This window comes from Podarcis tiliguerta, assembly GCF_965153285.1.
Source record: "Podarcis tiliguerta genome assembly, chromosome: 10".
NCBI classification, from domain to species: domain Eukaryota; kingdom Metazoa; phylum Chordata; class Lepidosauria; order Squamata; family Lacertidae; genus Podarcis; species Podarcis tiliguerta.
The window spans coordinates 17099140-17121853 of NC_139543.1; the positions used below are offsets into that span (position 1 = coordinate 17099140).

The following is a 22714-nucleotide window of genomic DNA, read 5'->3' on the forward strand; positions in this document are numbered from 1 at the left end:
AACTGAATGTTATAACCAAAGTCTCTGGCCCAATGTATCATTACCGACTTAATACATTGGCTGTGTTTGCACAGCTTTGCCAATGTGAAGATGCCCTGCATTTATCTAGCCGTTGGGATAGCCAGCTGTTACTGATTTCAGCTTCCATCGTTTTGCACAGGAGAGCGGCTTAATTATGCTATGAAGATGCTCAACAAAATTACCCCCTCCCAAGTGAAAAAACCCCATACTTCATTTAATAGGATACGATATCAAGCGCTTGAACTTTAACACTAGTGCCACATGCAATAAATAAACAAGCACATCACATCAAACCAAAGCTCTTATCAGGTTAATGATTACAGAATTGAAAGGATGTTTCTGATAGTATTAGTATTCTACATGCCCTTATTATTCATTCCTGGATTTCCTCCCAGGTAAAGGGTTTGGAGAAGAAAAACAGAGTTAATATTAATGTGGGGGCCTTTGTAAGAAACAAGCAAAGATGAGCGGATATTAAAAAAGCATTTCCAATCAAGATACCGTATTTTTCGCCCTATAAGACGCACTTTTTCCCCTCCAAAAATGAAGGGGAAATGTGTGTGCGTCCTATGGGGCGAATGCAGGTTTTCGCGGAAGCCTGGAGAGTGAGAGGCGTCGGTGCGCACCGACACCTCTTGCTCTCCAGGCTCCAGGAAGCTATCCGCAAGCCTTGCGCACCTGGGGGGAGTTCCCCTGGGCGCGCAAGGCTTGCGGGCGGCAGCCTGCAGCGCGGAGCACGGGGCGCCCTTCGGAGGACGCCCCGTGCTCCGCGCAAGCGTCAGCAAGCCTTGCGCACCGGGGGAGAACTCCCCCCCGCGCGCAAGGCTTGCCGGCGGCAGCCTGCAGCGCGGAACACGGGGCGCCCTTCGGAGGACGCCCCGTGCTCCGCGCAAGCGTCAGCAAGCCTTGCGCACCGGGGGAGAACTCCCCCCCGCACGCAAGGCTTGCGGGCGGCAGCCTGCAGCGCGGAACACGGGGCGCCCTTCGGAGGACGCCCCGTGCTCCGCGCAAGCGTCAGCAAGCCTTGCGCGCCGGGGGAGAACTCCCCCCCGCGCGCAAGGCTTGCGGGCGGCAGCCTGCAGCGCGGAACACGGGGCGCCCTTCGGAGGACGCCCCGTGCTCCGCGCAAGCGTCAGCAAGCCTTGCGCGCCGGGGGAGAACTCCCCCCCGCGCGCAAGGCTTGCGGGCGGCAGCCTGCAGCGCGGAACACGGGGCGCCCTTCGGAGGACGCCCCGTGCTCCGCGCAAGCGTCAGCAAGCCTTGCGCGCCGGGGGAGAACTCCCCCCCGCGCGCAAGGCTTGCGGGCGGCAGCCTGCAGCGCGGAACACGGGGCGCCCTTCGGAGGACGCCCCGTGCTCCGCGCAAGTGTCAGCAAGCCTTGCGCGCCGGGGGAGAACTCCCCCCCGCGCGCAAGGCTTGCGGGCGGCAGCCTGCAGCGCGGAACACGGGGCGCCCTTCGGAGGACGCCCCGTGCTCCGCGCAAGCGTCAGCAAGCCTTGCGCGCCGGGGGAGAACTCCCCCCCCGCGCGCAAGGCTTGCGGGCGGCAGCCTGCAGCGCGGAACACGGGGCGCCCTTCGGAGGACGCCCCGTGCTCCGCGCAAGCGTCAGCAAGCCTTGCGCGCCGGGGGAGAACTCCCCCCCGCGCGCAAGGCTTGCGGGCGGCAGCCTGCAGCGCGGAACACGGGGCGCCCTTCGGAGGACGCCCCGTGCTCCGCGCAAGCGCCAGCAAGCCTTGCGCGCCGGGGGAGAACTCCCCCCCGCGCGCAAGGCTTGCGGGCGGCAGCCTGCAGCGCGGAACACGGGGCGCCCTTCGGAGGACGCCCCGTGCTCCGCGCAAGTGTCAGCAAGCCTTGCGCGCCGGGGGAGAACTCCCCCCGGCGCGCAAGGCTTGCGGGCGGCAGCCTGCAGCGCGGAACACGGGGCGCCCTTCGGAGGACGCCCCGTGCTCCGCGCAAGTGTCAGCAAGCCTTGCGCGCCGGGGGAGAACTCCCCCCGGCGCGCAAGGCTTGCGGGCGGCAGCCTGCAGCGCGGAACACGGGGCGCCCTTCGGAGGACGCCCCGTGCTCCGCGCAAGTGTCAGCAAGCCTTGCGCACCGGGGGAGAACTCCCCCCGGCGCGCAAGGCTTGCGGGCGGCAGCCTGCCGCCCGGCGCATGGGGCGCCCTGAAGCAGAGCGCCCTCGCGCCGGGCAGACATCGGCCAGCCCCACAAGCTCGGGGGACAGCGGGGAGGCGCAGCGCCGCCATCCCACTGTTCCCCAACCTGGTTTTGGGGGGGAAATAAAGGGAAAAATTTTTTTCCTTTATTTCCCCCCCAAAAAAGTAGGTGCGTCCTATGGGACGGAGCGTCCTATGGGACGAAAAATACGGTACATGCTCTAAGTTTTATAGCTAAAGAAGGAAACTACTTCTTTTGGCAACATTCTTATCTCACAGAGATGTGTTTGCTACATCAGATGTTCTCATCAGATGCTGAAGACACACACCTTTGACAGCTGAGATATGTTGGGGGCTCACCCTATTCTTCTGAATTTGATTTGTTTTAACTGTTTTTAATGCTAAGTTTTAGATTGCTGTAACCCATCCTGGGACCTTCTTGTGAAGGATGGATAATAAATTGAACACTACTACTACTAATGATGATGATGATGATGATTGCACTCATTAATAACCATGGAATTCGACAAGAATGTTCTTTAAAATGTGGAGACAGAGAAACCAAACTCAACACCAACTTCATTTTATTAATGCATCTCAGGTCCAAGCTATATTTTTTTAGCTTGTGAATATGAAACCAACAATTTACAGCTTTCCAGGCTGATGTCCCAGCTTTTGAATATTCCAAAAAGTTAGCTCCCTTATTTTTAGGTGCACTGCATTTGAAGATTCGCCAGTCTATTTGAATTTATTTTGAGAGGCTTCCCATCTGCCAAATTTCCTTGTTGATTTACTCTGTGGGCAACACTTTTAATTAGCATTCAGCACATGTACCTGCAGACTGGATTAATTAACAGTGTGTATTGGGTACAAATGCATTTTTGGCTTAAAATCTCAAATGATAATGTAATTAATTCACATTGTTATTGGACACGTTCATGCTAATAATGTGAATGTGGGCAGATTAGAACTATTGTCCTCTATTAAAAGTTTTGTAAATTGCTTAGTATTAAGTGGGAAATAATATCTGAGCCTAATTGTTTTCCCTGACAAGTACACAGCAACAAGAACAACCCTAAGAGTAATTGAGGAATTGTCTTCTCATTTTCTCTGTGTTTATTAAAATATTTATACCCTGCCTTTCAATTCTACAACTGAAGCCCCCTGGGGCTTCTATTACTCATAATAGTCATGCAAAACTTCTAATAAAACAAAGCAATTAGTCATAAGAACTGCAAACACACTAAAGCACCAAAAAAATAACAACACAAAGACGTCTTCAAACGAATGAACCATTTCACAGCAAATGGCTGGAAGTCACAGTATTTGCTTAGTGCCTAAAAGTTCTTCCAAATGCTTTGGACAAAGGAATTCCACAACTTGGGTCCCACTGGTAAGAAGGCCCTGTCATTTCCATGCCAGCTAACTAAATCTCAGGCAGGCCTGAGAAAAGGGTATCTTCCAATGACAAAAAGTTGGTAGGATGGTTCACATGAGCAGAGGATACATTTTGTTATTTAGATCCTAATTAGTTCAGGACCTGGGGCATGGAAGGCAGATTGAGAGTATATGGGTAAAAATTGTAGGAGAAGGAAACAACAGTGACCTTACTGTGGGTGTCTGCTGTAGACCTCCAAGCCAGTCTGAAGACTTGGGTGATGCCTTCTACAGCAGATTACTAAGCATTCAAAAAGAAGAGATACAGTAGTCATGGGAAACCTCAACTACCCCAATATCTGCTGGAATGTATACTCTGCCAAGAATGTAAGGTCTAACAAATTCCTTAATTGCCTTGCTGACAATTTCATTTCCCAGAAGGTGGAAGAAGCAATAAGGGGATAATCTGTCTTAGATGTGGTCCTCACAACAAGGGAGAACTAATCAATGAAGTGGAAGTATAGGGAACCTTGGGAGGAAGTGATCATGTCCTCTTGGGTCTCATTATACAAAGGCAAGGTGAAGTTGTCTCAAACTATTCATAGAATTAGAGAAGTGGATGGACTTTGGAGGTCATCTAATAAAACTCCATGCTTGATGCAGAATCTCCAGTGCACGTTGCAGCTACACCATCCCTGACAGCCTCTGCTTAAATAACTCCACTGAAGACAAGTCCACCTCCTGAGGCAGTCTATTGCAGCTCCAATCCTTTACTTTAGACTTTTAGTCAGCGCCTGATCAACATCTTTGCTGAGCTTTCTCAGCAAAGAAAGCTGAGAAAGGGGGAAGATAGTAGGGATTTAAGTGCAGGCATAATGCCAGAGCCAATCCAGTGGTCCACTCACAGCACGAAGTATTCTTCTTTCTTCTTTGGTGACCACTCGTAGCCGAGTAAGATTGTCTTCCATAAACACAGTTTTAACAATGAGTCCGTAAGTGACTGTGGAGGCCAATTCTGGATCCACACGTCATTCCACAGTGGGGACATTGGTTTCCGGGCGGGAGTTGATCATGGTGTGGATTTGCCAAGCGTGCCTTCCTTTTAGCACATTTCTCCCTAGCATCCTGAGTTTGAAAGTCTTCAAAGCCCATGATACCTTTGGTAAAGGCTGTTCTCCAATTGGAGTGCTCGCAGGCCAGTGTTTCCCAGTTGTCAGTGTTTATACTACATTTTTTGAGATTTGCCTTGAGACTGTCCTTAAACCTCTTTTGTTGACCACCAGCATTACACTTTCCATTTTTAAGTTTGGAATAGAGTAGTTGCTTTGGAAGATGAGAATCAGGCATCCACACAACATGACCAGTCAACGAAGTTGATGTTGCAGGGCCACTGACAGGAAGCTGGGTGTGTGATGCTTCCTTTCCCCCCTGGCAGCCCTACTCTTGGGTAAAGATGACATCATCTTTACTGGAGGATCAAGGAGAGGATTCTAAGCACATCTGGCCACACATCCTTACAATACACCCCCCTCCAAGCTAGCAGCTGTGTTCTGAACTAACTGCTGTTTTTGGAAGTGACTGCAGTCTCTACTTGATGCTTTTGAATTGTGCTTTTGAATTATGGTGCTGGAGGAGACTCTTGAGAGTCCCATGGACTGCAAGAAGATCAAACCTCTCCATTCTTAAGGAAATCAGCCCTGAGTGCTCACTGGAAGGACAGATCCTGAAGCTGAGACTCCAATACTTTGGCCACCTCATGAGAAGAGAAGACTCCCTGGAAAAGACCCTGATGTTGGGAAAGATTGGGGGCACAAGGAGAAGGGGATGACAGAGGATGAGATGGCTGGACAGTGTTCTCGAAGCTACGAACATGAGTTTGACGAAGTTACGGGAGGCCATGAAAGACAGGAGTGTCTGGTGTGCTCTGGTCCATGGGGTCACGAAGAGTCGGACACGACTAAACAACTAAACAACAACAACAAGCAGTCTCTACCATTACCTCTGCTAGCAATATCTGTGGCCCTTAACAGCAATACTTTTCACCCCTCTCTTGTCTTAATTCAGGGGTCAGCAACCTTTTTCAGCTGTGGGCCGGTCCACCGTCCCTCAGACCATGTGGTGGACTGGACTATATATATATTTTTAGTGGGGGTAATGAACAAATTCCTATGCCCCACAAATAACCCAGAGATGCATTTTAAATAAAAGGACACATTCTACTCATGTAAAAACACACTGATTCCTGGACTGTCCGTGGGCCGGACTGAGAAGGCGATTGGGCTGCATCCAGCCGTCGGGCCTTAGTTTGCCTACCCCTGTCTTAGTTTAATACCCTGGCTGAGGAAGGGTTTGCTAGCTTACCATTTTGCAACATTTCGGTTGGTTTCAATTAAGCAATGACCCTACTGCCTATAGAGTACAGTATGACACAGCAAGGAGCTTAATTCAGAGTGTGTCATTCAGAGCTTAATAGTGAATTAAACAGAACTGTCTTTGTGCATTGAGGTTATTGATTTTTTTGCTTTTATAAACAACAACAACCACCTTATTTGCTGAAACAGTTTATTTTCAAAGCTAAGGCAGGCACTCACAAAAACCACCTATGATGCAAAGTAATTAAAAAAGCTTAAAACATAACATTGGCTTCATCTGCCAGGTAGAAAACAATCAAAGAGGATACAAATTCAATCAAATGTTAAAAGCAAATTACATGGTACTTTGCATCAGGCTGCTAAGGAAAGCCACTTTCTAGTACAAACATCTATGCAAAGGTTTTTCTACAAAGGAAAGAACATGATATAAAGTGACAGCTTCCTTTCGTTTCCAGTGCTACCCTATTTCCAATTCTGTTTCAGCACACAGCAGTTTACCTAAGCAGAGGCCTATCTACATATTCTCTGTGCCGAAGCTGTTGAGAATGTGTGTGTAAGTGGTTATCTTTATGTGTGAAACTATAGCGTCTTAAGGCTTTCTACCTAAAGATATTAAAATGAGAATTATTGGGTTTTTGCAACAGTAGTGGAAAGTGTGTTGGGGCACCATTGCTCACTTGCCCTCTGATTGGTTAGGTTTGTCCCATAGCTGTCAACCTTCCCTTTTTGTGTGTGGGAAATTCCCTTATATCAGCGCCGTTTCCCGCTGCTTCCCGCTGCTATCTCGGATTGTTAGATATCCCGTAGACTGTCTCTGGGACAGGTGAGGCTGCTGATCCCTTATTTTCAAATCTGAAAGTTGACAGCTATGGTTTGTCCTTCTTACCAGGAGGCAGAGGGGGAAGGTTGAATGGTGGTGAGGTCAGCGCTGTGCAAATGCAGTGATGGAACAAATGGATGTGTTTGCACCGCGCTTCCTTCATCACTATCTTCTCCCTCTCTCTCTACCTCCTGATAAGCAACAGCAAGGCGACCAAGTGAAGATCAGTGAACAGTAGTGCCCCATCTTGCCATCTGCTAATGGTCTATATCAGGGTCTCCAGCTGTTTATGGACTGCAATTCCCACCATCCCTGACCACAAGGGATGAAGGGAGTCGTAGTCCAAAAACAGCTGGAAACCCTGGTCTATATAGTAATGAAAAATAAAATATGAAATTGAAAACTGTTCATCTTGCAACAAAGAGCACTAAAAAAATGTACTGTTATTCGGGCTACATTACACCTTTTATCACCTCATCTTTCTTTCTGGTCTAACTTTGACAGAACACCAGCTCCAGTAAAGCATTTGAAAAGAAGGTTTGGGATTGTTACTGACAGAATATCTCTACAAAGCACTTTTAGGTTACTGTGTGAGTGTTCATTGTGCCATAAAACACAGTAGACAAGATAGAATATCATTGAAACCTTATCAATAAGGGCATGGAATGGCTTTCATGATAACCCTCCTTTTCACTCACAGGGTATACAGAAATTCTAAGGGAGTTCTGCTTAAGTCATGCAGAGTGATAGTAAGACGTTCCATCATTTCTAGCTGTGAAAAATAATTATAAAACAGAATTGTGTGGTTTAAAACTGGCTCTTTCATTGCTGCTATGATTAGCAACACACAATGACAAGTCTAGCGTGTGATTCAGGATGAGATGAGTAGCACTTTGTTGTACCAGTGGTAGGTATGCCTGGTCAGCTGGAATATTGGGTGGATGAAAGGGAAGAGTGAATGGATGGGATTCAAAGCTTTACCAAATGAACAAAAAATGTCAATGTAAATCTAAATATACATGTTGAACCAAAATACCTATCAATATTCGGCCGGCAATAACTAACATTGACAAACCTAATGTTGTTGTTGTTTAGTCGTTTAGTCATGTCCGACTCTTCGTGACCCCATGGACCAGAGCACACCAGGCACTTCTGTCTTCCACTGCCTCCCACAGTTTGGCCAAACTCATGCTGGTATCTCCGAGTACACTATCCAACCATCTCGTCCTCTGTTGTCCCCTTCTCCTTGTGCCCTCCATCTTTCCCAACATCAGGGTCTTTTCCAGGGAGTCTTCTCTCCTCATGAGGTGGCCAAAGTATTGTAGACTCAGCTTCAGGATCTGTCCTTCCAGTGAGCACTCAGGGCTGATTTCCTTCAGAATGGATAGGTTTGATCTTCTTGCAGTCCATGGGACTCTCAAGAGTCTCCTCCAGCACCGTAATTCAAAAGCATCAATTCTTCGGCAATTAGCCTTCTTTATGGTCCGGCTCTCACTTCCATACATCACTACTGGGAAAACCATAGCTTTAACTATACGGACCTTTGTTGGCAAAGTGATGTATTAGACAAACCTAATACTGAAACAATATTGTGCATGAATAAAGAGATACTGAAGGGGCCAAATGAGTTACAATCTCAAAAGTTCTTCTTCAGCAGGAAATTATACAATTTAAAAGGAGATTCACGCCTGCATGGCTTTAAACCACCTTTATTCCAGCATTGTTATACAGTCTTAGTGTTTACACACACACATGAGGTAGCCCTGATGATGTTTTCCCCTCTGCACTTAGAGAGAGGTGTCCAAAATTAGAGGTAAAGGTGGCATACATGGTTTTCCCCGCTCCCTGTTTTACAGACACAACAGAAATGTGAGGTTGATTAGGCTGAAAAATAATAACTGGCCCAGGAATTAACTGGGAATTTGATTTCCTTGGTCCAAGTCATTCTAACAATCTAACAACCATGTCATACTAACTCTAACATAGTCAATTAAAGGTGTGACGTCATAAGTTTCCAATATGAAGCAACACACAATGAGTATTTTCAACCTTAATGTTTCCAATGCATTATTACTATAAAAATTCTGGCTATGTCTCCATTTCAAGTCCGATCCCTCTTCCCTAATTTTTCATTGCAATCCCAATGGTTACCTTGCATTGAGATGTAATTAAAACCATTGGCCTATCTTTGGACTCATTACTTATGCTCCCATTGTTGTAAGCATTCCGGACAATGAAGCGCAGATTGCTAGAGATTGAATTTCGAAATCTCAGTAGCACAGCCAACAAATCTTGCTCACAGCTGAGGTTAGGGATCCTACTTTTGTTTGGCCGCTCCATACCCACATCACCTACACAATCCTCACCAACGTAGAGCTTCTTCTCTTGCAAGGTTTAACGTTATGTCATCTGCAATTCTTCAGGGAAGGTTCTCAAAGGTCCCATATTCAGAGATGTATTGTTGCTGTGGTTTAGGACAGGTTGAGACTATTGCATCTGTTTTGTTCTACTGTCTGATTTATGCAATAATTCATGACAAATGTTTGAGCCCCTTGGTGTTGAGGTCCCCAGGGCCACCCCAAATAACTCACACATCACACCAAAATTTTAGTTTAAGGTTTTGGCATAATTTTGGCCACAACTTTCTTAAAATACAAACATGTGAGTGGTTGTTTAGGCATTGATTGTGACTAGCTGCCCCCACCATGGGGGGCAGTCTGACATTCCGCACGCATGCAAAAGTCAGAAAAGGGAAATACACTTGGGGCTAGCTATGGAGCAGGGAACCTGCCCTCAGCCCACCCCAAATGCAGTCAGAAGCTCTTGCAGTGGCCCGAGCCCCCTTGACAGAGTGGACAAGCAACAGTTAGCCCCCAATTCCTTTAACAGAATCCCTTGCAGCAGCAGCATCAGAGGGGCAGGCACAGCCAATCCATGCCCCTCAACCAACCAAACCATAAACCAATGCCTAACCGCAACCTTACAAGTTGTGACGATTTGCTACGCAGTAGGCAAAAAACCAGCTGGCCCAGCCAATCTGCCAGATGGACAAAATTCCTACCAGGCCCCTGCCTCAAGAGCAGATGACCCCATGACAGGCATAGCAAGGTCAAGCGAACAACCCCAATTCGGGGGGGGGGGGGGACGGGCAATCCGATGCACGGGCGAAAAGAGGAAGCCTTAGCCTCGTGCAAAGAGTTTTAGCATTTCTGGCTGTCAATCAACAAATGGCAACATTAACTTCTTCCCAACAACAAGGGAAGCCCAATCACATCAGTGGCCAAAGATCAATTAGCCTGCCCCACAACTTTGGAGTGTCCTAGCGGCCCCCACCGCAACTTGTGCTCTCCATGAAGGAGAACACGCTATGCCGAAGGAGAGGTTAAGATTAAAATAATTTATTACAGTTGGAGACCAGCTTAGAAAACACACTTGGGGGTACAGGCACAGAAGAAAAACAGACAATTAAAACAATGTACAACAATAAACTATCGCAGGGAGTTGACCTAGAGTCACCCATGGAACTGAGTTTGGGGATTTTCATGACGGACTAGTTTGAGTTGGGAGATGGTCTGCGCCTACAGATCTGTACACAGAATCTGGCGACCATCCAGGTCATCTTCTGACCTTTGCCTTACAGGAAAAGGTCAAATTTTTGCTTTTGCAGGAGGTCGGTGAGCCTCACCAGTAGGGGATCAATGATCTTACTACATGCCTTTTCATCAAAGGAACATCTAAAGAACAAGTGTTCTGGGCTTCCTATCTCTCCCAATGGACAGGTGCAAAGTCTCTGAGCATACGGGACTTTTCTAAAGGCTCCTTCCAGGACCGGCAAGGGAAGAGCCGAGTTTCTAACAAGAGGTTAAATTGTTCTGACTCCTACAAGCATTCCTTTTTATTGAACAGCTGCAGAATATCTTTTATTGAAAGTAGCAGAATATCTGAGCAATGCCATGAAATTGCAACACTATAACACTTGAGTGGTACTTTTTAACCTTATTAGGCCTGTATGGTTTTGTTTTGGAGTGTCTTCTCCCGTGAACAATTCTGTGTATCCCTGTCTCCTCTGTTAGCCCAACTGGCACTAATTGTATCATGTTTTCTCTTTTCTAGATGTACATCCAGACAACGACACTTACAATATCCATGAGTTTAAGTGCTTCTGTGTCTCTAGGCATGCTCTACATGCCCAAGGTTTATATTATCATTTTTCATCCAGAGCAAAATGTTCAGAAAAGGAAGAGGAGTTTCAAAGCTGTAGTCACAGCAGCCACAATGCAAAGCAAGCTGATCCAAAAGGGAAACGACAGACCAAATGGCGAGGTCAAAACTGAACTTTGTGAAAGTCTTGAAACCAACAGTAAGTCATCCGTAGACTTAACCATGGTCAAGAGTGGCAGCACTTCCTAATAGATGTACGTTCACAGGAATGTTTAATAAACCACATTTTTTACTTGGCTTGACCTGCATGAACATAGAGGTGTGCCAAAAATCATGTACCCATTTTTTAAAGGCGCTTTAAAAAAAAATCTGTAGCAAAAGAAATTAAAAATGATCATTTTAGGGGAAAAACTCCACTTCAAAAAAAGTTTTATCCTTGATCTGATTATATAATGATGATGGGCTTCTTATTTCACTATTGCAAAGCTGTATTGCAAATGCCCACTAGAGCTTTTCAAATTCCAATATTGCATTTATTGCTGGTGTTATACATACATATACTTTTTACAAGTCTGTGTAGGTAATGTCATCCTTATCTTACTTTATGACCTTCTGAATAATTCTAAAATTTGAGCATCATCTTCCACTCCCTCAGTCTTAAGTGCAACCTTGGTTTTGCCATGTTGCAATAAGTAGGTGGTTTTTTCTTTCTAGGACAAGAAAAATGCTGGCTTAGTGAGTGACGAAGACCAACAGGAACTCCTTAGGTCAGGGGCTCCCGAGCTGTGGTCTTCAGACCACCAGCGGTCTACAAGCTTCATTCAAGTGGTCCACAGTATGTCTATAGATTTGTGGTTGAAGATGGGAGATGGCACATCTATCACATGAAACATTCACATTTTAATTGCATTTTAATAGCTTATTTTATTTCTTATGTATTCTATGGAATTCATATTGTATTAGAACAGGCTTCCTCAACCTCAGCCCTCCAGATGTTTCGAGATTACAATTCCTATCATCCCTGATCACTGGTCCTGCTAGCTAGGGATCATGGGAGTTGTAGGCCAAAAACATATGGAGGGCCGAGGTTGAGGAAGCCTGTATTAGAATATAAAAGAAGCTACAAAACTATAATTAAAAATCATACATGGAACATTCCAGTTGCTACAATAGACAGAAAAATCATTAAGTTTCCTACCAAGACCCCCAGAATTTGTAAGTGGTGTGTGTTAGGAAGAAAGATTGGAGATCACTGTTCTAAGTGATGCTACTTCTGGCATTCATTCTGACTACACAAAGACACAAGACCAACCTTCTTGTCTGAAGAATGTTGCCTTACTCATGTGTTTTCAACATGGAGCTGGTGACACTGTTCAGTCAGACTTCCCATTACCTATTGGAAACTACACCTGAGCAAGGCATTTCCCTTCAGGCTAGCACTGACTATGCATTAGCCAGGGAATATGCTTGGCACTTCCACACCTGATAAAAAATCTTGAGAAGCAGAGGAATGTTAAAATTATTCTTGTTGCTTGATAGGATAACACAGAAAACCAACTTCCCAAGTGATCACATGCACACATCATTGCAAGTTAACAATTGGTAAAGGACGATCTGTAAATTCATCTGTTGTCTATTTTCTAAGTAAGATAAAGGGTAAAGGGGTCCCTGACCATTAGGTCCAGTCGTGGCCAACTCTGGGGTTGCGGCACTCATCTCGCTTTATTGGCCGAGGGAGCCAGCATACAGCTTCCAGATCATGTGGCCAGCATGACTAAGCTGCTTCTGGCGAACCAGAGCAGCTCACGGAAATGCTGTTTACCTTCCCGCCAGAGCGGTACCTATTTATCTACTTGCACTTCATGCTTTCAAACTGCTAGGTTAGCAGGAGCAGGGACTGAGCAATGGGAGCTCACCCCGTCACAGGGATTCGAACCGCCGACCTTCTGATCGGCAAGTCCTAGGCTCTGTGGTTTAATCCACAGCACCACCTGTGTCCCTTTGTCTAAGTATGCAAATTTCATCACCAACTAGCAAAATATGCAATTAGAAAAGCTGGATCTTCCCCTTCTGGAATTGGTTCATGAATCCTGGCACATCTCAAAATAACTCTTTCAAGTAGGTTAGTCATTGCACTCTATGGGAGCATGTTGTCATAGCATGTTATATGACATTTATTTGCCTGCATACTCATCTAAAAAGGCAAAATAGATCTGGGCAAAGTCAAAGGCTAAATACAAAAGATGAATTGGCCTTCACCACAATGAAGTCTGCATTTTGTTGCATGCTTGGTAAAAGAGAGAAAAAGAAAAGAAAAGAAAGTATTTTTTAATGCAAAAGGTTTGTTTCCAATAGCATGCTTTTACAAATGTCAGAGCAACAAAGAAATTATTCAGTGCTGTCGATCCCCAAATCACAAAAGGCTACTGGTAAAATCTGAAAATTCCGGTTCTCTGGATTTTGTAGGCTTAGCAATGATTCATAATTTGATATGAGAAAAGGATATGCTTTGAAAGAAAATAAACAGCCCTCAGTATTGCAGATATGGAAGCATGAAGCATGAATTATAATGTTTATTATGATCGTTCTTTTAAATGAGGCATAAACATACCAGATAAAGACAGTGCTTTTTTTTCTAGGAAAAAAAATTAGTTCCTGTCGTCAAGGGAGGGTGAGGGGTGTGGCCTGATACCAAGGCTGGGCAGTGAAAGTGGGTTAGCTGCTTGCTGCTCCCTTATCCACCCACCTACTGGGGAACTGCTACCCAAGTGAAGAGGCTTTGACCTGCCCAGCTTTGGGATAATAATAATAATAATAATAATAATAATAATAATAATAATAATAATAATTTATTTATACCCCGCCCTCCCCAGCCAAGACCGGGCTCAGGGCGGCTAACACCAGGTATAAAAACAATTGATTAAAATACAACTTAAAAACAAGATTAAAATACAACATTAAAATGCAGCCTCATTTCAGTGGAAGCCCAGATCAAAAACTGTTTGGGGATGAAAACGTCAAATGTTCACCAAGGCCAACTATCCAGACTGGTCCTATGTGGGCCAGAAAAAAAAACCAGGGAAGTCCCCAAATAGGAGTTCCATCACAGAAGGAAAAAGGAAAGAGGGGAAGGGGATCAAGTTGATTCCAAGCCAAAGGTCAGGGGGAACAACTCTGTCTTACATGCCCTGCGGAAAGAAATCAGATCCTGCAAGGCCCTGGTCTCATGAGACAGAGCATTCCACCAGGCCGGAGCCAGTGCTGAAAAGGCCCTGGCTCTGGTTGAGGCTAATCGGACTTCCTTAGGGCCCAGGACGTCTAGGGTGTTGCTATTTATGGACCTTAAGGTCCTCTGCGGGGCATACCGGGAGAGGGGGTCCCGTATGGATGGAGGCAGCTCTAGGATCCTGTCAGAGCATTGCACCCCTTTTCCTCAGCTGGGAAAAAAATTCCCAGGCTGGGGGAAGGAGAGGTGATGCTCTGAAGGGTCTGAGAGCCCTCTATCCACCTTCCCAAAGCCCACTCCTAAGCTGGCCAAATGCTTCCAGGGCTTGGGGAAGGAGGCACGATGCTCTGATGGGGTTTGAGAGCCCTCCTGCCTCCTTCCCACCACAAAATATGGTAGTGCTGCTGCTTACCATTGCGTTTTGCCAGGGGGGGGGGAGCGCTGGCTAAAGAGAAAATGGAGTTGGCAACAGCAGATCTTGAAGTTTGCTCTTGTTCCTTCAATGGCTGCGTGGCAGAGAGAAATGTAGGAAGTGTACGGTACGCTATGGTGGAAACAGCCGTATCTTCCAGACATTTGGATGCTGTGGAAGAATTACAGACACCAATGATAAATTAGGGAACTAGCAATGCTTGGCAAAGGATTTTTATCATCATCATTATTATTATTCATCAAAATAATGGCCACTGTTTTATTTTGTGGGAGGAGCCACCCTCAAAGCAGTTTGCTTTTTTAAGAAAAGGCAATCAGAAACCCAACAATATTGATCAGTTTATCACAATGCTATCATTAAGCTTTCTTGATTTCATATGCCAGTATGGGAAGGTAAAAATGTCTCGGTTCCTCTCACAAATGTCTCAGAGGCCCAGAATGAATACAAAGGAAAAGAGACAGCCTCTCAGTGTTGAACACTCACTGAATACGTTCCATCCTTATTAAGCTTTTTTTTAAAGGCTTGGGTTTATATATTTTTTATTAAAAAAAATTACACGAGTGTTTCTGCAAACCTTAGGATTGCCCCAAGTTTTCTAAAAGCCTTCCTATTGTGTGTGAATGGTGCTGTTTTGGCTTCATGAGGACCAACACTCAGCGAGCGAGTTCCCTATCTACATGCTAGATGGGAGTGGCTGAATCTAGTATAAGCACTCTCTAAATGTGATTTCTGAGTGACAACTGGAAGCAAACCTATTCCATCCAGTAGCTTGATGCGCAGCAAAGTGCTTTTGTGTTTTACTGTAGTCTTATCTTGGCTTCAGCCCCGAAACATTGATATGATTTTAAAGCTCATCTTCAGTGTCTGCCTTCAGGGTGTTGATCCTCGTTGTTTACTGCTTGAGAAGCAGGAAGATTAGAAAAGGCAACACATCCCCATTCTCGGGAGCCCCCCCCCCCCCTTGGTGTAATTGAGCTGTCTTGGCTGAAAGACAGGCAACTCAGAATTGGCTCTTGCTTTTTTCAAAAGTCATCCTGTAGCTATTAGACCATCTTAACTTTACTCCCTGCTGCCAAAATAATTTGCGGAAACTTTTTAGAGGCACCAGCACACTTATCGCTGAGTTTCTTGAAAGCTGCTCTTTGAAACCAGCTAGCTGTAATAGTACTCAGAATACCATCTAGAAAATATTCCTTCTTGCTAACAGTTGGTGACCCTCAGGTCTCAAATTACTTTTGCAGTGGCAGTCACGGCATTGTGCGGCAATGACATCATTTGCAGTGACGGGGCGAGGGGAAGCATGGTGCCGTGGAGGGAATGAAACTCAACAGTCAGGTTGAGAACGTGCATTTAGTGGAATATGATCTCAATGGGGTATGATAGCATTGGGGCTTAGTTGCACATAGGTGTGCTTAAGCAGACTTCTAGGTTCAGTTCCTGACTCTGTCGTGATTCTCGTGACCTAAAGGGCACAACAGCACTTTTACAATGTATTTTTATAACGTGGTGCGTTTTGAAATTGCTTTGAAACTCGGTGTTTCTCCCTGAGCAGTGATGATTATGATATAAACTCATCTAGCTCTAAACCCAGGATCAGTTGTGCAACTGGTTGTGGCAATCACACAGGGTCCCCGGACGTTTCACCGTCTGTTGATCCCTGTGCCACCACTTTATTTCTCGCTGCCACCACCCAGGCCCTACCTGGTACAATACTGAGTCCAGTCAGAGTTAAATTGGAACATAAACTTCCTTTTATTTTTTGCAGTTTAACAAGCGTGTGGTTTCATAAACGGTATTGGTCAATTATAATCATGGGGTGCCTATCCAGACCTATAACTTCCGCTACCTGCTCTCACTCACTAAACCACCTCTCAGATATTTACTTGTCTTCCTGGCTCCTAACTGTCCCTGACTCAGCTAATTTCCCTACACTAACTCAACCTACCTACAGACTCTATCCCAATTCACTCCCACTCCAACCAACCACCCAACTCCCAACAAACTCCCCCCTTTGCACCTCCCAGAGCTGGTTTTATAGTTCCACTGACTCCACCCCCCTGGGCCCTGACTGGGCAACCTGTTTAACTATTTCACCTCCAGCACTCTCTCATATGTTAACGTCACACTGGTTCCTTGCTCTTCCCAGCCCACATGCTAACTATTTGCTAAAGAGGCCTTTTAAGTTCCATCTGGGAGCAACACTGTGAGAGTACTGTTGCCTTCATGTCTTGCTTGTGGGGGAATCCAACTACAAGAAGCAGGGTTCTGGACTCGATGGGTCTGAGACTCAGGCTCAGACTCGGAGGCGGAGGAGTCTCAGTCCGCACCTGATCCTCTGCCTCAGGCAGCATCTGAACCGAGTCTGGGGCCCCAGTCTGCACAGGTTCCCCTGAAACAAGCACCAACTGGGCCGAGTCAGGGGCCTGAGCCTGCCCTGGCTCCAGATGTGGGGATTACCTTGTTGCCTCCAGCTGGGCAATCACTTACAGCTGCTCCACTACCAATTGGGTCGGGAGAGGCTGAGGCGGCCTCTGGGTCTAGTAACCCACCGACATCTCCCGAGCTGCAAAGACTCAGGTCTGAGAAAAGGAGAGACCTGAGTACTTGCAGGAGGAGTGCTTGCCTTCAGGCGAGACAGGGAGGTGAGTCACCAGGGGATCAGGACTGGACGTTACCCCATCAGAGATAAAAGGCTGCTGGACCCTGCTCCAAGTTGCGGGAGCAACATTGCTGCTTGCTGGAACCTGCCTGAGACCCTGTGCCTGACCTAGCCTGGTTTCCTACCTTGGCCCTGTTGGACTGACTCCTCACAGAATCCTTGGATTCAGGACCAGACCTGGACTGTGTGGCTCGGGTTAACCCCCAGGCCCAGCACAGCCAGACTCCTTATCTTCTTAATTTTCATCAGCCCTGAAGCAGTTAGCATTGGGGCCCACGAGACCATTCGGGCCCAACAGTTGCTCCACTGCCTGTGGTTGTAGTGTGTGTGTGGGGGGGGGAGCTGCCAGGGTGATTGCCCCGGTCACATTTTTCTCAGGAGGGGGGACGCTGCTCACACCACCCTCCCTGAACCAGCCCTGTGATGTTTTGCGAGGCTGGACTCTGATCAGATCCCAGCCTCGCAAAGTGGCCTGTGGAGGGCCTGTGGGCACCCCATGCACCATCCGATCCCAGCTCCTTGAGGACAAGGCTGGGATCAAAGGTTCTCATGTCACCCTCCCCAAACTGCTTCATGAGGCTGGGATTATTCAAAACTCATGAGGATCCTTGCTTTCTTCATAGTATTGTTATCATTGTCGGAAAAGTGACAACAGGTAAATCCTCCAAAAAGGTTAGGCTAAGGTTTTCTTTTCTTTTCTTAGAGTTTTCAAGCAGTTAGTAGGTCAAATAGCAAGGTGCAGGGTGCAGAACTAATTAACAGTTATGGTTGCATCCAATGAGCCCTGGCTTCAAACTGGGCCTGTGTGCATGCGTTGCTTAGCAACTGTGTAGAGCAAAATAAGCCTGATTTTCTTGCGTATAAAATGGCCAACATGTTTAACGTGTTCTAGTAGTAGTTCCCTTCTGTTAGAAATCTGGCCTGACCTGCTGTGGTGTCTGACTGATTAAGCAGGGGACTCCACTCATACACTCTTATTTATAGCAGTTTTCTAGGATAAGTCATCAATTAACCTGAAATTGAAATATCCACCCTTTTCTGCCGCATTTGCCAGAGTGAAACCTCCTCCTTAATGCAAAATTCTCTTTGCAAATCTAAAGCTATACATGAATTGTTTAAACATCAATGCATACAAACATTACATTTTATGCATATTAAACTTTAACAGATACCCTGTGTATTTTAAGTGTAGATGAGCTATATTATACCATGAACGTCGAACCTGTGGTCATGTTAGCTAGGGCTGATGTACTATAGTGAAATCTGGCAGGCTACGAGTTAGTCACTCCTGTGCAATATATATAGTTCTCAATTCACTGACTGCAATCGTAGGGTGGTATTCAACTAATCTTTACTCAAAGCAGAGTCACTCAAATTAAGGAACATTACTAAGTTAGCTCCATGGGTCTATTCTTGAGTAAAACTTCGTTACCACCCCTATTACCCACTTGCTAGGGAGACAGCCTGGTTATTGAAATGCCTGCTTTCAATTCAAGAGAGCTGCATGTCATTTTGATTTGTCTTTATATTATTCCAAAGGACTAAACTGATCTTTTAAAAGTCTGTTAGTTCCTCGAGTTTATTGTGCCAAATATACAGCCATCTCTGGTCACCTATGCTTGCCAAGTGTGATTCGTATTTCAACTGTGAATTGCCCACAGTCTTTAAAACCAAGATACCAGCTGCTGAGGCTTTCAAATCCCCAAACAGAAGCAGTAAGCTCATTATAGTAAATTGTGGATGATGCTTGAGAAGATGTTCATGAAATAAAAAGAGAAGAGGAAAGCTGGGTACACTGGTAGTCAGTGTTTTCTTCATCTCCCTTTTAAAACCACGAAATGAAATTGACAAGAAGGTGAGCAACTTTTCAGATATCACACACAAATTCTTAGGAGTACTGTTAATTTAGGCTCATGACTACCCTAAGAAGCCATAGGCTCAGGAGAACTTGTTACTTCTTCTTTTAATAACATTTTAAATGGGAAGATTGAACACAAGCAGTGCAGAAAATCTCCTTCATTGGGTAAGTGGAGTTAAACAAAGTTTTCTGAAAACCCCCAAAGATGGAGAAATTTCTCTATAATTTTCAGGAGAGGGTTGCTGCTTACTTCACTTATACTTTACAATGTGGCCAAGTGCTTTCCAATTTTTCTTGCTTTTTAACTATTTAAAAATGTCCCTCAGTGGTTGCAGTGGTGCAATGTTTTCTGCAAAGCTCCCTGCTGGCTGCTTCTGGGAGTGCCCTGAGATATTCATTCTGGTTCTCCCAGTTTCTCGTTTTTCCAATCTTAAATTCAATTCTCCAAATTTCTGCAGTGGTGTGCTTTTCTCTATTTGATCCTCATCAGAATTAATCATCATTTTTGCACAAATCTTTCCTATGAAATACATTTTTATATGCTGTTTCGACTACACATCTTTGCAAGCAATTTCCCCTAATATGATACATTTTTGTATACTATATTCATTTTGGGGTACACTTTTCCCAAACGCATCCTTTTTTTGTAAACCGCTTTGAGTTTTGCTTTTATTTTATTTTACAGTATATAAACTTTATGAAATAAATTAAATAATAAAATATTTGTGAGCCTTGGCTGGAGAATTGCAGCACAAAACTCAGATAAGTACGAATTTTTAAAGATGGCCGTTTTTCAGTTCTTACATTTGGACAGTGTGAATTTGATAGATTTGCATTTAAATGGCGACTGAATAAAATTTCTCCTCCAACCCTATCTGGGAGCAATGTCAAATCCCATAGCTCTCAAGCCATTCCAGGGATTATGGCTAGAGGGAAGCAGAATGAGGCTCTCTCTCCATAGACTCCCTACTGGCGGAACTTCCTCAGACGGACCAGGTCACTTCTGGAAGATCTGTTCAGATGCATGTGGTCATCAGGCTGGGGAGGTGCTGTGTTGCCACCTTCCTGATAGGGTGATACTGCCACTTACCCAGGCAGTGTGGTCAGGATACTAGCAGGGGTGCTGGTTAATAATAATAATAATAATAATAATAATAATAATAATAATAATTTCCTCAGCCACTCTGGATGGCTCCCAATCAAGTGCTAAAAACAGTACAGCGTCAAATATTAAAAACTTCCCTGAACAGGGCTGCCTTCAGATGTCTTTTAAAGATAGGATAGCTGCTTATTTCCTTCACATCTGAAGGGAGCGTGTTCCACAGGGTGGGTGCCACTACCGAGAAGGCCCTCTGTCTGGTTCCCTGTAACCTCACTTCTCACAATGAGGGAACCGCCAGAAGGCCCTCAGCGCTGGATCTCAGTGTCTGGGCTGAACAATGGGGGTGGAGACACTCCTTCAGGTATACTGGACTGAGGCCGTTTAGGGCTTTAAAGGTCAGCACCAACACTTTGAATTGTGCTCGGAAACACTGGGAGCCAATGCAGATCTCTCAGAACCGGTGTTATGTGGTCCCGGCGGCCACTCCCAGTCACCAGTCTAGCTGCCGCATTCTGGATTAATTGCAGTTTCCGGGTCACCTTCAAAGGTAGCCCCACGTAGAGCGCGTTGCAGTAGTCCAAGTGGGAGATAACAAGGTTTGGCTCCACCCATGCAGCCCCGACGCATTGCTACATCCTTGACTTCTCCACTGCCCTGCCCCACCACTCCACCACCTCAGTAACCAGCCCTGACACCACTGTTGGGATTGCCCCACAATGCTAGGTATATTTGGTTCAAGTACTGTGTTGAAATGGGTTTGTGTGATGGCCTTTGCTGAGACCAGAATCTCTTCGTGATCCCGAGCAAAAAAAACAACCTGTCTACTGTGTCTGTCAGCAGCCCTGGTTAACGCCCATGCCTAATTCTGTTCAGTTTCTTTGAAGACATGGCACATCACCAGCACGAAACATTTCACAGGGTTGTTAAGCTTCTTTCCGTATCCATAAGAAGGGCTTTTCTCTGTTTGGCTGATCTTTGCTTGTTTTTGCCCGCAGCTTCCTCCAGCAAGACGACTTATGTCAGCTACAGCAATCATGGAAACTGAGTGAGGAAACCAAACCTACCTGAAGACTTGCAGGATGCGAACTTAAGAACAACGTTGACTATAGCACCATGAGAACTCAGCCTTTGAGATGTCTCTAGACCATAGTCTAAACTGTAAAAGGACAAAGACTAACCTTGAGCCCAAAGCAGGAGGGGCGGGTGGGTTGGGAGAGAAATCGCCCAGAAATATATTATATGACTGTGTGTCAAATGTCCAAACTGTTTACTCATGAAAGAAGGTGAATCACAAAAGGAAAACAAAAAATGTTAGCTTGTGGAAAAAAAATGCTGTTGAAATAAAAAAAAACCATGTCTGATGTTCTACTTGTAAGTACTTTTTTGTGATTGTGAGAATTTCCATTCCCGTTCCACACTTGTTCAACTTGTATACGAAGATGAAGTTTGTTCCTTGTGAAGATGGCTGACTGAATTGAAGCCCTGCGTTGTGCTAATGATAAATGCAATGGTTGACGCATGCAAATTTTTATACAAAATAATTTATTTCTATTAATAAAGGAATGTTTTGCAAATGTTGAGACTTGTTTCGTTGCCATTTTGAGGGCTGCGTTCAAATGCCTGGTGTGAATATCCCCTCCTGCAGTGAAGGGGATAGATATTGTGTGCTAGGGAAATTGCAGCTATAATGTGGGAGACTGTAGAATCAGGTGCTAGTATACTTGGGGTGGTATGCACAAACAGGCTTGGTATCTAAGTGTTTAGACAGGCAAGGGGCAATAGGTGCAATAAGTTCACTGGTCAATTGCCCCAGTGTCCCTAGAAGCTGATGGCTGGAGATGGATGCTATAATCTGTGAAGAGCTGGAAGAGATCACACTCTGCTTCCTTGAAGGATAACAATAGTCCTTTTCCGCCTGGTCCCACCCCTTCACCCCTTCCAAAAAGGACTTAGGGTGGAAGCCTCATCTGCCATCTGCCTAAAGGGCAAGCGGGTTCCCCTCAGACACACTGTGCTCTGTAACAACTTTGGGAGCAAGGTAACAGTGCACATAGGTACAAGCTGCTCCCACTCTCTTACCTCTTTTTTTTTTTTAATATTTAATCATTTTTTCAATACAAACAACAACCACAAAAAAAAACACATACAACACAAACTGCAACAACACTAATAACACAATTTACCATTTCAGATTTGAGTACTGATATACCTACGACTACACCTTTTAAACAATATTTCCCCACCTCTCATCCCCCTACTTCCCATCACCATCCGCCTTATCGCTTAAATATTCCTTCCAGATTTCTTCATATCTATCCATTCTTAATTTGCATCGACATGCAATTTGTTCGTATGTGGCTAGTCTCTTACCTCTTTTTGGTGGTTGCACCCATCAACAGTTCCTCTTTCATGGTGTGGCTATGGTGTTGACCTTTGGGCATAGTAGAAATTTCCGTCCACCCAGCAGACTGGTGTTTTCACCTGCTCCACACTGCCTGGAACTGGATGGTGGTCTGCTAAATACTTGAT

The 22714-nt window shown here is 45.5% G+C and overlaps 1 protein-coding gene across 4 annotated transcripts in view; it reads left to right on the plus strand.

Annotated features, from left to right (window-relative positions):
* Positions 1-21765, plus strand: part of GRM8 (glutamate metabotropic receptor 8) — a 556320-nt gene extending 534555 nt beyond the window's left edge. For 2 of the 4 annotated variants that reach the window (XM_083399543.1, XM_083399544.1), the window contains exons 10-11: positions 10860-11106; positions 21181-21765. In XM_083399543.1, the coding sequence (XP_083255669.1) occupies positions 10860-11106; positions 21181-21230 (297 nt within the window). In that variant the 3' untranslated portion in view covers positions 21231-21765. Of the gene's footprint in view, positions 1-10859; positions 11162-21180 lie in introns of all 4 variants that reach the window. The other 2 variants (XM_083399541.1, XM_083399542.1) reach the window with 1 other exon arrangement.
* Positions 21766-22714: the final 949 nt, after the last annotated feature.